Genomic DNA, 17,547 nt, shown 5'->3' with positions numbered 1-17,547 from the left:
GTACCTACAGGCGGGAAGAAATAACCTGGCAGTAACGTCACTCCCTGCTAAGTCAGCGTTGCCAACTACTATGAAAAGAACCATGGCACGAATAAGAGTACGAGCAGTAAGGATCGCGGTGCAACTACCAATCTTCAATTTAAAGTTAGCACTGCTAGATGTTTATTTTATGTCTGTTTATTTTAATTATTTCATATAATTCGGCTTTCAGCAAACCTTCTGCATGCGGGGTATTGTGAGATGATAGCCACGACTTCATTTCATCATTCTGCTGTTTGATGTTGGAATTTTTTTCAGTAACTTGTTGTGGTATGGAGGATTGTCACACGCAATAACAAGTTTGGGGGCAGATTGGGAATAAGCTGTTCTTCCAACCACAATATAAAATTGTTAGTGTTCATCTCCCCATGATAGTCACCTGAAGTTGTTTTTGAAAGGAACACTAACTACACCCCCTCCACAAATCCACTTTCACCACCGGCATGCACAATAATAAACTTGGGACCCTTTCCTGTTGGCACTTTTAACCCCCCCCCCCTTCCGAATTTTTGGAATCCAACCAAACTTTGGGGACAGTGTGGTGTGTGTTCTTTCATCCATGTAAATGAAAGACCGGCGGTTTACTCTCTGCGCAGTTCTTTAACTTCACGCAAAAATGATCGCCGCCCGCAATGCAACGATGCTGTTTCGTTCAAGGAGTAGCTTCCTGCTGCCTACGCTGTGCTTTTAAAAGCTGAATCCTAATTTACTTATGATCATACGCAATGACTAGTGTTGCCCACGGGACGAGACGGGACAGGCTTTTAAAAATTCGAGACGAGACGAGACTGACCATGTGTCATAAGACAAACAAATATTTTCGAGACGAGACAGCATTTCCACGAGACTCCACGAGACGAGACAGGCCAAAGTCTCGTCTCGTGGGCAACACTAGCAATGACCAATGGGAAACCTTAAAATTAACATTTTCTTGCAGTTCCTTCATCAGTTTATGTACGGTAACAACAATGCCTTTCGTGTATAAATCATGGATTGTTCGGCGCACGACTGCTTCATCAAAAGAATCCAGATTTGTGACACGTTGCTGGGCGTTCGGTCGGCTTTTGCCCGCCGTTGAAAAAGGTTTCCCGCTCGCAATAGCAACACTTTTGTCTTTCTCCTTCAAAATTCTCCACACAGATCTTTCACTGACACCTGTCGCCACGGGCGTTCTGTGAACAGCTGTGGTTTTGTTTTCATCGCAATCAAAGTACTTATACACATTGAAAACTATTTCTCTTGTATCGCTGTGCAGGGGCTTACCTTTCTTTACTCCACTGCTCATTGTACAACAATGACAAAACCAGCCAAAATAACCTTTCTAACAAAGAAACAAAATAGCCTGCAATCCCTCGCTCGTAGCTGCGGTTTGTTAGACCAATGTAGCAGTGTGGGGGTTTGCACGCCTGTATCACCCCTCTCTGAATTATTTCGATTGGTTTGCAGGTCACCTTGTCGTCCGCTCTAGCGAATGAGCCTTCGCTTTTGGAAGGAGAGGTGAAGGTGGGAGATGACGTCACTGCCAAGCTATTTCTTCTGCGCTGTAATATAGCCTAGTAAATATTCTGTTCTTTCACATCCAAAAATGCAACAGAAATTGTAAAAGAAAAGTACCACGATGTTATTTTTATAGGTAGATAAGTACATATATTGATACACTTACATTTTATACTAGTGTCCAAAATTAAAGCAACAAACAGAAATCTTCTCTTCGTGTGATTTTTTGTTGATAAATTTGCCAAGTTTAACCTATTGCTATCGTGATTTTTTTTTTGATAAATCCTGGCAGGGCTGCCCACAGGGGGGTTTTATGGCGCAGGTTACGCCATCGAGATGTTTTGGGGGTAAATTTTTCCCTTCAAATAATATAATATTTAACATTTATATCTTTTCCAAAATATATGTAAAAATTTTACACCTTAAATGCACAATATTTAATACATTAGATGAAGAAATGAAAGTGTTTAGGGCATTATCGAAAGGGGGAGGGGGGTATGGAACTCCTATATATTAGGCCTTAATAGACACGTGGGTTCTGAGGGGGATTCTGAATTAAACTTTGGGGGGACAGTATCCAACTCTAGGTCTCAGATTATGGCGAGTACTTTAGTTAGAGGGGGATTGAGCATTAAATTGAAGGGGATATCTAATTCTTGTGTATTACTATTGTCTTAGACTGTTGCGGAAATTCTGGTGTGGAGACTGAGAATTAATTTAGGAGGAGGCAATATCTACTCTTTAATATTAACAGTAAGTCTAAAATTGGCATGGAAATTTTGGTGGTATGATTGAGTATGAAATTTAAAGAGGGAGATAGAAAGCTCTTGATCAAGTGTTAAATCTTAGATTATTAAGGGATTTCTGTAGTGGAGAGAGAGTTTAAACATTACATTTTTTGGAGACTGTATTAAGCGATAGCGCATCCACACGTTTTTGACCCCGAATGTGCCAAAGGAAAAGCTGGTAAAGGAAAAGATTAAATATCTCGGGATCTTAAGAAAGTATTGACACCCCATTCAATTAATATTCTTCAAAGCTTGCAAAGAAATGGATGTAAAAATTTTCTTGTTCACTTCGCTCGCAGTGATTTGTTGCTACGATGTGTGTTTGGCGCTTTAATGAGATGAATATGAAGTTTCTAACTAAAGCTGCATTACAAGACAAGCGATATTCTCGATTGATTGATTTCGTTTTTTAAGTCCACTTTATGCGCTCTAATGCTAATCGGGACTGAACCTACAGTTTAAAGTGAGATTCCCGCGAGTAGGGTATTTGATTCTTTTGAAAACATTTATTTTGTATTTTTTCATTTTACCTCGATTTCAGCTAATTTTTTAAGGGGAAAATATCCAAAAAATCAAAATTTTACTATTTTTATAGCATAAAAAATAATTATGTTTTCTTTATCAAAGCTCAATCTATAGGGGAAAATTCACTTTTTGAGTCTAAATCAGTATATTTTAAGCATACATTTACAATTATCCAGATTTTTAAAGAAATAGATGTGTAGATACTGTTTTGAGTTATTAGCAGTGCAGTGTAGTGCTGTGTAGTGCAGTGTATATAATTATTTCTCAAATGTGTGTATTCTGATTAATTTTACGTCTGAAATGTAGATATTGGTTTGAGTTATTAGCAGTGCAGTATATATAATTACTTTTCCAAAATATATATATATTCTGATTACTTTTACGTCTGAAATGTTCATATGTGTATCTCTTAGAAGAAAAAAGCTATATAAAAATATATATTTACGCACCTTGGTGTGTAAAATAACTTTTTCTTAACCAGTAACTTCAAGAAAATTGAATACTAACAGAAATGTTGGCAAGAATTCTCATGTAACATAGTTTTTTTTTTACTGAGACAAATCAATAGTTTTGTTACGAGAATTTTCTGCATTCCAAACATTCCTGAGTGTGTGCGTGTGTGTGAAGATTGATGCACTTAAGGGGAAGTCTGTGAGCATTGACCTGTTAAGAATGTCACATCAATAATACTGGCTCGGGAATGTCATTGACCCCTACCGGGGGAAGGGGGGTGATCATGCGACTTGTGCTGATTGGTTGGCTAAGGGGAATTTCCTATTAATAGTCTTGTCACGAGAATTCTTTGCATTCCAAACATTCCCGAGTGTGTATGCGTGTGTGTGGAGATTGATGCACTTACAGCTGTGTGTGAACATTAGACATTGACCTGTTCAGAATGTTGCCCCTTTCCCTCTACGGGTGGGGGGGGGTGTCATATGACCCCTGCTGACTAGTTGCCTAAGAGTATAAATAGAAGGTTGCTGTGTATTATTCTCACCTTTGCTGGATTGCTAAGGGAAAGCACTTGTGGGCGATAGAACCTGAACAGACTTCACCAGAGCATTGGAGACTTAAAGCAGATGATTTGGTGAATAAATCTAAGTAAGGTTATAGGTCTTCGTAGTGTTTTCTTTTAACGTATACATTATATGCAATGTGTAAAGAGATTTTTTAAATTTTTATGTTAACAGATTTTATTTTTATAAATTTTCAGATTTTTATGTTAAGAGATTTTTATGTTAACAGATTTTTATCTTAACAGTTAATAGATTTTTATGTTAATAGAATTATGTTAATAGATTTTTAAAAAAATAATATTATTCCAGTGGCGAAGTTGAAAGCAAAAGAGTTTCGAGCATGGATTTTCCAATCCTTATTTTTTACGTTCAGCCAATGACAGAAAAGTAAACACTTTACACTTTATATAAGGGCGTGATTTTTTCCAAAAATCGCATTACAGAATTGTCTATAAATGTTAAAACTTTTACAGTTCTCTGAATAAACCCACATATCAATGTTGCAATATTTTTGCTTCTGTACATTCATCTCCACTCTCCGAGCTTTTTTGAAGAGGTGCAAAAATTATCTGGCGTCCAGAATCAATGCATATACTATAAATTTTTGTTCCGATTGAAAAAAAGGTTTTACACCACTGCTCTCTTGTTTAACATTTTTTACCATTGTAAACAGCGTTGATGTGAACGAGGCGTCATGTCTCATTCTGACAACTGAACTTCGTGACGTATGTTTGTATGCAAATTTCCTCTAGGAGGGAAATAGAATGCCATTATGCATGTTTTAGTAGGCGGCCATTTTGAAGGTCATTTGAAGGCCACTCATATTTTTTTTAATGGAAACCTAAGTTCTTGTTTAATACTTTTATTCCTATTACGAAGATAAACAACATTTTTACAAACCATTTTTCAATACATCGCGTTATACATCGAGATAGATGTAAATGCAATAATTCTATCCGAAGGAAAAATGTAATTTCCATAACTTCCGAGCCCTGATCATAACATATAAATTCTGTTCACTGGCTTCTCGTACTCCTGTTTTATTGAAATACCATTAAATGATACACGAATGTTTTTTTTTCTTTTAAAAAATAGACTTTTCTACGTATATATCTCTGGATGTAACTTTTCTACGTATATATCTCTGGATGTAATGAAGATACAGAGGAATTAGGAGTTCGTTGGAGCGAGGCGAGGAATGCCAGTGATTTAATGGGCTAATGTTCGAACATGGATATTTTTTTCAATACACAATCTCAATTAGAATTTTTCTCAATGGAATTAATTAGATTTGAACTACACAGTAAATATTTTCTGGAATAAATCCTTTATACTAGAACTTACCTAACATCTCCAGTTTTCCAAAGACAACATCTCTCTTGTATCTAACCATTGGAAATGAACCCATGATGTATCCGACTCCTTTGGGAATGTTGTGAGATGCCCTGCAAATGAGAACGTGCTTTTTAGAGCGTTCGTATTTACCACGCAATGATATATAAAATGAAGAGATAGTTCATTTTAATATAAAATAGCCATAAGAAATCAATTTAAACACACTCATGCACTTCCACGCATTACATGTATGCAATTGAACTCTTGTGAAATTAATTCAGTAAAATAAGTGAAAGTGTATCCTTCTAGCATACAATATTTGAAGGGGTAGTATTAATAGGGAGATATGGTACTTTATTCTACCTCTGAGGAAATTCCTTCTTTCGGTATTCCAGCGTATACACTATAACACTAATAATAATAATAATAATAATAATAATAATGGAACAAGTATTGATTGGTTGAAAGTTAACGCAATTTTAAACCACAGAAATACTAGGAGTCTGCATTGTTTATTGAATCTCCCAGGTTTCAGTAGTAGGAGTCATATAATTTATTCAAAAATTTATTCTGAATTCTGGAATACTATATTCCAGCTGACGACATTACCTTATTAACAGATTCTATTGTCAACAATACATTAAGTCACGAAACGTACGACTTGTATAAACTTATATTATAACACTCCCTCATGCCAATAAGCCTTCAAAAAATAAGAAAAAAGATACTATGGTAAAATTATATACAGGGTGTTTCTAAAGGTCGTTTACAACGCTTGGGAGGTGATTCCTCACACGAAAACAAGCAAAAAGTCTAAGTTCCATTTTTACGACTGGGGCTTCGTTTCCGAGATAGGAGCCTCGCAAAAGGTGACAAAATGAACGTCACACCTGACTGGGACGAATACTATAACAGATAGAGAGGCGGTTCCAAGGGAATCATAAAGGAATCGTATGTGCTCAGTCCGGAAGTCACTATGAAAAGTTCACTGCACGCATGCGCAATGGAGTCCTCAAAGGAATTGGGGATTTCCAGCAAGAACAATACATGGAAAGGGTATGTAACGCAGCAAGAAAGACCGTGACAATGAAAAATGCGTTAAAGACAACACATCCCGACCTCAAACATTAAAACATGAGCACGGAACACAAAATCCGAAAAGTTGAGCACGGTTGCATACCCCAGTTACACGCGAGGAATGAACGAATCATGTCATGTGGAATACGAGAGACACACTACTCCACCAGGAGGAGGGAAAGAAAAACACAATATCAGATGATTGCGACAACGTATTTTTACACGCGACAACTACGTAATATCCCCCCACACACAACAAACAACAAATGCTACAATATCTTACGCACAGACAGTCCTGTCACTGTACACCAACTGAAGATGTCACTTTCACCACACAAAGGGGGTGGGGAGCAATACCAAGAGTGTTCTCACTGAGATTGCCGAGGATAATAATCACAGACGGTTTTCAAAATGTCTGCCGTTTACTTCTACGCAGAGATGACAGCGACGAATCAAGGATTGTCGAGTACGAGCAAACAAGCCAGGTGTATCTGCTACCGTCGCGGCGGCGACGTTGATGCGAGCAACGAGGTCCTCAGCTGATGTGACAGGTGTGTCGTATACGAGGGTTTTCATTTCTCCCCAGAAGAAAAAATCGAGAGGGTTGAGATCTGGCGACCTCGGTGGCCAAGGCACAGGCTCATCCCTACCAATGAACGTATTGCGAAACACGTCATGCAGGAAATGTCGTACATTACAATCGAAATGAGCTGGTGCACCATCGTGTTGGTACCACATTTCTTGCCAAAGGTACGGTCTCCAACAGTTCAGGCAGAACCTCACTAAGAAATGCATGATACGTGCGACCATTCAGGCGAACAGGGAGAATGTATGGTCCAATTAAATGATCATGTACTATCCCGCACCACACATTCACTGAAAACCTGTGCTGGTGATGGGCCACAAAAAGTGCATGTGGGTTGTCAAAGTCCCATACATGACTGTTTCTACTATTGAACACATCCATCCTGGTGAAAATGGCTTCATCTGTCCACAATACGTTTGCCCCGAAGTGAGGGTTTGTGTCCAGCTGATGCAACAACCATTGGCAAAACTCCATACGAGGGCGAAAGTCACGAGGTAACAGTTCTTGTACTTTCTGCAGTTTAAAAGGGTGCATTCCTTCCTCTGACAACACTCGCCACAAATTCACATGAGACGTGTTTCGTGTCCGAGCGAGCACTCGCGTACTGGTGCCAGGATGTTCTGCGACCGCTGTTAACACATCTTCTGCAAACTGATGTGTGCGTACACTTCGGGGTCTTCCAACTTCTTGCCGCGGTGGTAACACTGACCCTGTTTCACCCAGTCGACTGTCCACTACCTGAAAGAAGGTGTGAGACGGTAAACGTCTATGTGGAAAGCGTTCTCCATAAGACGCCTTGCCTCACGGCTATTACCACGTGCCTCCCCATACATGAGGTGCATGTCTGCTAGCTGCTGGGTCGTATACGCAGCCATCTGTGTAATAGGGAGCTGGAACTGCAAAGTATTGTTTTTGTTTAACACTGGCCCACTGCACAAATTGGCCGTATCACCGTACGAACACAACTGCTGATCATATCCCAGCACCTGCAACACGACTGGAACGACTGCCGGAGAGAACCAACCCTTCGAGCATTTGTTGTTTGTTGTGTGTGTGTGTGGGGGGGGATATTACGTAGTTGTCGCGTGTAAAAATACACGTTGTCGCAATCATCTGATATTGTGTTTTTCTTTCCCTCCTCCTGGTGGAGTAATGTGTCTCTCGTATGTCACATGACATGATTCGTTCATTCCTCGCGTGTAACTGGGGTATGCATCCGTGCTCAACTTTTCGGATTTTGTGTTCCGTGCTCATGTTTTGATGTTTGAGGTCGGGATGTGTTGTTTTTAACGCATTTCTCATTGTCACGGTCTTTCTTGCTGCGTTACATACCCTTTCCATGTATTGTTCTTGCTGGAAATCCCCAATTCCTTTGAGGACTCCCTTGCGCATGCGTGCAGTGAACTTTTCATAGTGACTTCCGGACTGAGCACATACGATTCCTTTATGATTCCCTTGGAACCGCCTCTCTATCTGTTATAGTATTCGTCCCAGTCAGGTGTGACGTTCACTTTGTCACCTTTTGCGAGGCTCCTATCTCGGAAACGAAGCCTCAGTCGTAAAAATGGAACTTAGACTTTTTGCTTGTTTTCGTGTGAGGAATCACCTCCCAAGCGTTGTAAACGACCTTTAGAAACACCCTGTATAACCTCCGACAATAAAGCTATTTTGCGATTATATATTTGTGTAATAAGGGTCTACAAAAGTACGTACATGAATTGTCTGATTTTTATTCCAAACAGTGTATGGGCGTTGCTCATTCTCATCAAATAATTGAAGAATTCAGAATATTATAATGATATCACAATTTACTTACTTTCCCGTAAGGCCTAGAAACGTTCCAAAGTTTTCTTCGTCGCAGGGCGCTTCGCAGATACAGTCATTAACCTTGGCCGTCTCATTTTTAAATGCTGGAAAGTAAAGAAAATTTTGAAGTTGGATTAAAGAAACACACATACGTGGAATCTAATTCTATTATGAAACAAACAAAAATTAATTTACCATTAAATTAGCTAAGAAATTAGCACATTCAATTATAAAATAAACTTATAACAAACAGAATTATTTAATAATGTTATTCCTGCCTCACCTAATTCTTCTACGAAACACTGTAAGCCCGTCGAATTGCATTCTTCGTAATTTCCTGGAATAAAGACAAACCATGAATAGCGGTATATAGGTTGAAATACAATGCTTATATTAGACCATTAGAGTAAAATGGGAATCGGATTAAAGGTTCTCCATGTATTTTCAATAGAAACTAACGACATTGTGGAAAACAAGATATTAGGAACAGTCTCTTAAGAGACTTAATGTGCTGACTAAATTAGGATGGGCCTTCAACTTGCATTAAGCGAATTAAAAGGCAACATAAGATAATGGACTATTATAACTCAAAAAACTTGGAAAATATTTGTGAAATTGATACATCACATGTGCTAAAACGTACACTTTTCATGGAATCAGTTCTATGTAAACCCATAAAACTACGTGTGATGAACATTCTCACTTTATGAAATGGTTATACCACAGTTGCGATGAACATCTTGAGTAGAATTGGACAGTGAACGTATTATGAAATGCAGAATTGTTCACAATGTCCCATCTAAGAATGGACAGATGTGTAATTGTATCACTTGAAGATGAAGAAACTACTGGTAGAATAAAAAAAATGAAGGAGCTACTGGTAGAATAAAATTGAAGAATAGTCAATGACTCAAAGTAACAACTCATATATTTAGCTACACAAGAAGAAAAGCTAAAGTAGACACGCATGGAAATACGTCTTGTAGACATACTACCTATACAATTTAAAACAGGACCGCACATTGACAAGTTCATAAATTGTGTGCATAGTTAGTTTGTAGTGGTAACCTGGTTCCTGTATCCTTCCATTCAGAAAGCGCTTGGTGGGGAAGTTAGGAAAGAGGAAGAGATATAATTCCTCTGACGCAGAAACTCCTGTGATTAGTCAGTTGCGGGGAGCTGCCTTCGAACGCGGCGAGTTGCCAATAGTTTAAGAACTTCATTCTTGGAGACATCTCCACTTAATATCAGGTGCTTTTCACAGACGAAGCATGGTTTCAACTCAGTGGATCTCGTACACGGAGCACTGACAACCTCTCTCTCTGACAACACCAAGATGTTGTCAGGATGATCATAGCCTTACTGAATCCACACTATATAGACAAAAGTCACCAGAAACCCAAGTGAACGTGGCGATAGTATCATGGTCTGAGACTGTTTTTCCTGGTTTGGGCTCGGGCCATAAAGTTTGGTCAATGGCAACGTGAACAGTGGTGTTTATGAGAACATTTTAGAAAATAGCATCCTGCCCACACTGCGCCAACAGTTTGAAATGGACCATTTTCTCTATGAGCACTATGATGCCCTCTGCATAAAGCAGGGTCCATTGCATCGTGGTTTGAGGACAATCAGGAGGATATGCTTAACTGGTTCGCTCAAAGCCCCGATCGGAACCCCTTAGAACATCTTTGGGACGAACTGGAACGTTGGTTGAGTACCAGATCCACTCGACCGAAAACCACCCATGAACTATTAACGAGGCTTAAGGACGAATGGGTTAATTTTCACCAGCAATTTACCAGAACTTAGTAAAAAGCCTGCCCCGAAGAGTAGATGCTGTAATAATATCGAAGCGAGGTCTGACATCTCATTAGTTACCTGGCTGGTGTCTTTGGAATAAACAGCACTGGGTGTCCGGTGACTTTTGGCTATATATACCTTCCAGTTACTCTCATGGTGTTTCTACGATGGGTCCTGTTTTAAATTGAACACTTTGTACCTTGGTGTTATTTCTTCAGCAATGTCAAGCCCGGTACTTACCGAAGAACTGGAATATATAAGGTATACAGCCACATTTGTCCATGATGTTGTGATATTTGCACTCCATCTCGCAGGCGGCATGAGTGTAGATGGGGCTGAAATCCAACTCCACTTCATCTTGAAACAAGCATTTCCTCTGGTAGTGAGAAAGCTCTCTTAGAGATGGAGTGCTCACTATTGCAATTAGAATTAGATCATGGATGTATAGGTTAACATCATCACGAACGCTGTACACGAATTCGTTCCCATTTTCTTGGGGAAATTCATACGGTGAGTTCAGAAATACCTGAAAAAGTCGTACAAACATGAAACATTTTAGTATGTGTTGTAAACGTCAGGAGCAAAAGTGCATTTTATCAGCAAATAAAAGGGCTGTGGGAGTATTCGTGGTTAATCCGGCGATCACTCAATTAGTGACAAGTGAATTTCCTTCTTTCTAATCCTTCCAAATTCAACGTGTATAGTCAAGCAAAACTTGCTTTTGCCTCTGGTTGTACTTACTCTATAAATAATATTAAATTGTATTAAAAAGAGGTACTTTTGGCTAATCGCGACCATGAGGAAGAGTGATGATATTATAACATTGATGAAGGAACACTCACAAAGAACACCCATGCTAAAACAGTGTTTCGACATCTAGCGTCACAGCGTGTTCTGTCAACCATTCCACCACGGATGCCAGCGGGTGTCAATCTGATGCCATTATGTAACCACTACTTCTGAATTCATACAACTAATGGTATTTCATTTTTCGTGTTACCTTACTATTTGACACTATGTAGAAATATACCAGCCAGAGATACGGGTTCGAGTCTAGATCGAGCCTGTATTTTCGCTGGAGTTTCTACATTTTCCGTTTTGTTCCAAAGATGGTCGAATTTTCCAAACGTGGGATGAAGGCCCAATGGAATTTTTGGAGATTTTAATACGTTATTGCTCAGGCATCTCTGGACCTGTGCACCAAAATATTTTTTCCAATTTTCTTTCAAGGTGCCCCTTCATCGTATCATGACTCGTTCCTATGTCGCGATTAGCCAAAATTGGATGAAAAGCTGCGCTAAATAACAAAAGTAAAAAAATAATTTATTTGAGAATTTTCCTGAACTACTGCATAAATCAAGCCTCATAACCTTTATCTGTAGTTTCAGATAAGGGAAATTGTCCATCGGTATTTTCGTTCTTCATCATGTGCTTTTATAAGGTATGATGACTTGATTTTTGCTATTTTGCATCGCATAGATGCTGTGCTAGTTGTGGCAGTTCTATGCAATGGGAAACAAAAGAAGATCTAACGCCATCATCAAATTTTCATGTTCATTCTTTGATATATCGTGAATAATGTAAACTAAATAGTAAGAACATAATACTTACAGCCTTAGGGAAGTTTTTATGTTTTGTCTTTTTACCTTAAGCTTTTGTGGAGCAGGATAAACAAAGAGAAACATTTGTTCATCACTCATGTCAAACTGGAGAAGAAACTTTTTTGCTTCTGATTCATTTCCTGCTCTGCAATGAATTAAACATAGTTTGAAAATTATATAAGGCAAATTTTGCATTAAGATGTAACTTATCTCATCTCATGAAGTTAGATTAAACACATTTTTGAAGTGCAATAAAATGTTATTGTGTATAGGTTTATGAACCCACTCTCTAAATAAATTTATTTAAAATAAAACTATTACCAAGAGTTTTACAAATTTTCCATAGGAAATGCTGGAAATCGTCAAAATGTTATTTCCTCAATTAACAAAGTTATGAACGAAAATTGTTCTGGGGTTACTCACAGCTACTGTTTAAGGCTGATCACTGTAATTAATGGTTAAGTGGAAGAGAAGGCAATAATGCCTTAACAAAGTCGAAAATAAATAAATAAATAAATAAATAAATAAATATAAGAGGCTGGGTAGGATATTGGGGTTTACTGCCATACCTTTTTACAATGGGTTCAATGCCCCAACTACTTTTGGAGGGGCCCCAGAGTGGTTGCTCGCAGTGTTGCCAACTTACTTCGCAAAAATTTCACCATATGATATTTCACAGGCGAAGCTAATCTACAAATAGAAGTTGGCACTACTCAGTATTGCCATAAATTTCTATAGTATAGTGATTTTTTTTATGTGTGAAGAATGTTTGGATCTAAGGTCAGTGTAATTTTTATAGAATTATCCATTTTTATTGTTGTATCTAAAACTGTTCAGTCACTCTTTCATTCTTGACATCATACACAAAAGTTTTCTCTGCAATAAGAATGACGCTGCATAGAGTATCGGTAGGCAAGGCGTCATGGAACTCGCACACAATTTTGATGTTGGTACGATCGTTAATAACCACCTGCTTTCTCTTCGATGTGTTAATGACGAACATAGGTCTGCGAGCTATGAACTCATTGGGGTTGTAGTACACGTCCACATTGCCGGAGGTCACTCTCTTGTAAGCTGTGTATGCCTCGTACAGTTTCAGGTAGTCGTTGTTTGCAATGTTCAGGTTGTAGTTCTCACGCGGAAATATCTCGTTCCTGCCATTTTTGAGGTAGATGTTCTTGATCTTGCAGTTGTCGAACTGGCTCGAATCTTTTTCTTGGTTGTTGTCCTCCCCTGTCTGGAAGAGCATGACCACAAACTCTGGCATATCGTACCGGATGCTGTTAAACTGTGTGGTCACGTCAAATTCAAAATGATTGCCGGAAGCAGGTTTCTGAACGCACTGGTAACCGTAAAATTGGATGGGTATTTAGGGATTCTTCAAAATGTCTGCTTTGTACTTGAGAGCGTAGTTAGTTTCGTATTCCACTACGGGCATGCGCAGCTCCATGGACTGGATGATGCACTTGGCAGCATTAGGTAGTGTGTTGGGAAGTGCCGAACCGTCTGCACTCAAGGTGCTGTAACACATCAGCGCATCGTTGTCGTTGGCGCTTCTGCGAAAAGTGACGCGCAAACCACCCTTCCACATAATCTCTGTGTAGTCTGAGAAGAAGCCAGGAAGCAGGCGCATGAGAAACAGTACTGTGTGACTTTGAGTTTTGATTTTTGTACCTGCTTCGGATCCCCCTGCCTGGTAGTACGCTGCATCGGTCTTGGAGAGTTTCAGTGTTCCCACAGCTGTAGAGGTAATCCCGGGGTAGTCAACCCTATCGATGACGGTGCCATGCTTTCTAACTTCCACCTGCGAGAATAGGTACGGCACAAAATTATCTACAAATCTTAAATTTGCATTGGCAAGGAATACTTCGCCGTTGTCTCTCTTCACTACATCAAACTTGATATACAAATCAGCTCTGTGAGGGTGAATGAACCCATCCCCGACGTCCACGTCGTATTCTATCTCTCGATTCGCTTCATTGAGGTTGGCAAACGTGCGACGATTGGGTGGGATGGACTGCAACTCGTAACTTTCGATTTGCTCCATAATGGTTATTTATTATATGTTAATCTCCACGACGGCAGTGGTCGTGGGTCCTGCAAAATCAACCACCTCTCCCTTCTCGTTGATAATTGCAAATTCTATGTTGTCTATGCGATTACGAGATACAGGAAAGTATATCGGTGGGGAGGGTGTGTAGATAATTGGCTCCATGAACTCAGAGTTTGGTTTGAACGTAGCGATAATACCTGTCTGCTTGTGACTCCCTGGGATGCCGTCCGAGGATTTGGTGATCATACCTTCTGCCACATTGCAATGTATGTTCAGAGTCTCGATGGCTAGAAATTTAGGAATGTTAGCACCGATGTGCTTGATGCCAGTTTCGAGCTTTGTGTTGTGCTCGAATCCCAAAAGCTCTCCGATGGTACCCAGGTCTACGATTTCAGTGGCAGACACTAGTTCCACCCTGTGAGTTACAGAATTTTGGGACAGCAGTACACTTCTTGGCAATTGAGCCTGCAAGGTAGACAGATTGTACTGGCCAGGGGTGATGCTGCTTTTTTCGCTGCCAATTTTGATGGTATTGTTGTGTACCGTCACATTAGGTATCAGGTACATGCTGTAGAATGCACGAAGAGCAATAGATTTAGGATAGATGATATCGTCATGCAATGCGAGTTTCAGAAGCGAAGTCTCGCTTGTGAGATGGAATACTCCCATAGTGCTTCAGGTGCCACAATGCTTTCTGGAAATCCTCGATTGTTGGGTTATTAAATTGCAAGAGGAAGACAAGCATGGAAACGCAGAGATGACCACAGTTCACATCGCTGAAACCCTGGATGCGTTCGTCATTGTAGTAGAGGTTGACAACACTGAGATACTTTACCAACCCAGCAGGTGATATGCCTCCGAATGAATCGAAAACAAATGCTTTGTTGTTGTTGGCTTTGAGGTAGCATATCAGTAGTGCAAGTTTATTGTTTCAAAATAACACTTGGTACGAGTGCTTTTTTATCCTCTTTTTTATCAATTGAATATCAGTTTTTGACATATTTTGACAATTTTTTGTCGATGTTTTAGCGTTTAGCGATGTTTTAGTGAAATTTCCCTTTTTTCCCACTCACACTTGGTACGACTGCATTTGTAGCCTCTTTTTTTTATCAATTGAATATCAGTTTTTGACATATTTTGACAATTTTTTGTCGATGTTTTAGCGTTTAGCGATGTTTTAGTAAAATTTCCCTTTTTTCCCACTCACACTTGGTAGGTATATCACGATCTTACGTGATATAACTTAACCTATCCTTTTTTTTATTACGTGCTAAACTACACGAGAGCCTCTACATGCTTTGACCTACTTTAGAGTAGACCCAAATAGAGAGTTCTGGAACCGAAAGTGGAGCTCGGAGTGGGGCTCGGTGGAGCTCGACTTAATGGTTTTCTCTTGTAAGGCATAAGTTCCATTTTCTCGCAGTGTTGCCAACACCTACCTACACCTCTTCTTCTTCTTACTTGGCAAGGGCTTAGCCAATGTATACACTGGCGTAACATACGCACACTGGGCAAGGAGAGCCGGCAACAAACACACACTGCCGTAAAAGAGAGAGAGATGGATGGATGGCAACACAGTATATGTGTGCGTGTGTGTGTATAATATGTAGCATTATTAACTAGAGAGTGTTGGCAAACCACCTACAACTAAAAAAAAAAAAGAGAGAGAGAGAGAGAGATGCCAACGTTGCTGTAAGATGAAGAGAGAGAGAGAGAGATTTAAAAGACCTATAGCTGGCAACAGTGGTGAGCGAATGCGCCTTATCGTAATTTTCCAAGTCCCGGTCAAATGTTTATATATCGTGATTTTTGTAAACCTCTCGGGAACGATGTGCCACACAAACGCGCGCGCGCGCCTCTCATTATTTACGTATTGTGACGCAAGCAAACAAACAAAAATAATAATTGTTTTTTTAGGATTCCTGGCCCCTATAACCCCGCCAGGAGTGCGTGGTGCCCAACCAAAAAAGGTTCTAACGGTTGCGGTTATAGATAAGCACACCTCTGTAGAGTTTCACGTGTTTTTTGTTTTCTCAAAGGTCCTATGAGACACCTCTGTTTGTCAAAAATTCGAGATATTTGCAATTTATCGCTGTGGACTTGGAAAAAAATTTCGATTGATGAAAAAAAATTGGTTCCATGACGACCTATGTTCATTTTGGTATGGGTGGACAGAGGACACCGAGACTCGACCGACGCACTAAACCCGACCTTTCTACGACTATTCGTTCAAAAGTTACGAGTGATCAAAAGTTTTGGAGGGTGGGCTAACTTCTTACCCCTTGACCCCAGGACCACCAAAACTTGGTACACGGATTCTACACCTCCAAAATCGACAGGGGGGTATCTAACGATACCAGGATGGGGGTGTTTTTCGATATATTTTTTTCGATAACTCTTACCATTTTCGAGATATTTGCAATTTAAGATATTTTTTTTACGCTGTGGACTTAGAAAATTTTTCGATTGATGAAAAAAATTGGTTCCATGACGACCTATGTTCATTTTGGTATGGGAGGACAGAGAACACCGAGACTCGACCGACGCACTAAACCCGGCCTCTCTACGCGTACTCTACGTCACCAAAAAAAAATCGACAAGGGGAGATTTTTCGATAACTCTCACTGTTTCCAATGTACTTAGGTTTTTGATAGACGACAACGACGGAGTCAGCAATGAGTAAACATCTGAACTCGGTGATAGAACCATGTAGAGTAAACTATTACACAACATGTTGCAACAAATTATGACGTAATGTAATGAGTCATATCTAACGTGGCGTCTTCTGATTGGTTAATTATTACAGGTGTTTTCAATGCGGTCCGCGCTTTTATTATATATAAGACGGCATACACTGCAGATCAGTCAGTCTCGTGAGAGCAGCCGAAGAGTACGGACGTCCTGTCGCAGCGCTCCTCGTTTTTGTAAAAAAAAAATAGGTATCTAACTTTCTTTGAAGCTACATACCATCTATTATTTCAAGTTTAAAGGTGTTTCACGTGGTTTTTCATAGTAATTTCGACCAGATTGAATTTTGACGTGATTGTGCGTTTTTTATTTCGCCTCGTAAAATTCTATATAAAATAACATAGCTGAAAATTCTATTGTAATATACTAGACTTTTTGATTTCTGTGATTTTGGAGAAAGCAATGGCATCCACAACCAGTTTCAATCGTAAAAATGATAAAACTGAATGTGTTACTTGCGAAAAATTAATATCTAAAACTAATATTAGCAAGCACAGGGCAAGATGTATCGAAACAGGTTCGAGAATTAATCGTTCGTTACCTTCTAAGCCTTGTGCTCGATGCGGAAAGATGATCAGCATTGCACATTTAAGTAAACACCTCAAAATTTGCAAACCATCGACCGGACAAGGATCGAGAAGGAAAATCGATGATTCAGAAACGGAAGCTTCCACTT

The 17,547-nt window shown here is 39.5% G+C and overlaps 1 protein-coding gene across 1 annotated transcript in view; it reads right to left on the bottom strand.

The window, feature by feature from the left end:
* Window positions 1-17,547, bottom strand: part of LOC145984922 (uncharacterized) — an 87,937-nt gene that overhangs the window by 46,785 nt on the left and 23,605 nt on the right. Inside the window, exons 4-6 of the mRNA XM_083118323.1 lie at window positions 12,116-12,215; window positions 10,710-10,995; window positions 8,680-8,773 (exon numbers count right to left, since the gene is read on the bottom strand). Of these exons, the coding sequence (XP_082974449.1) occupies window positions 8,680-8,773; window positions 10,710-10,995; window positions 12,116-12,215 (480 nt within the window). The remainder of the gene's footprint in view (window positions 1-8,679; window positions 8,774-10,709; window positions 10,996-12,115; window positions 12,216-17,547) is intronic.

The sequence above is a fragment of the Lepisma saccharinum genome, chromosome 1, assembly GCF_977018435.1.
Source record: "Lepisma saccharinum chromosome 1, izLepSacc3.1, whole genome shotgun sequence".
Classification (NCBI taxonomy): domain Eukaryota; kingdom Metazoa; phylum Arthropoda; class Insecta; order Zygentoma; family Lepismatidae; genus Lepisma; species Lepisma saccharinum.
This window is presented reverse-complemented; position numbering and strand designations above follow the sequence as displayed.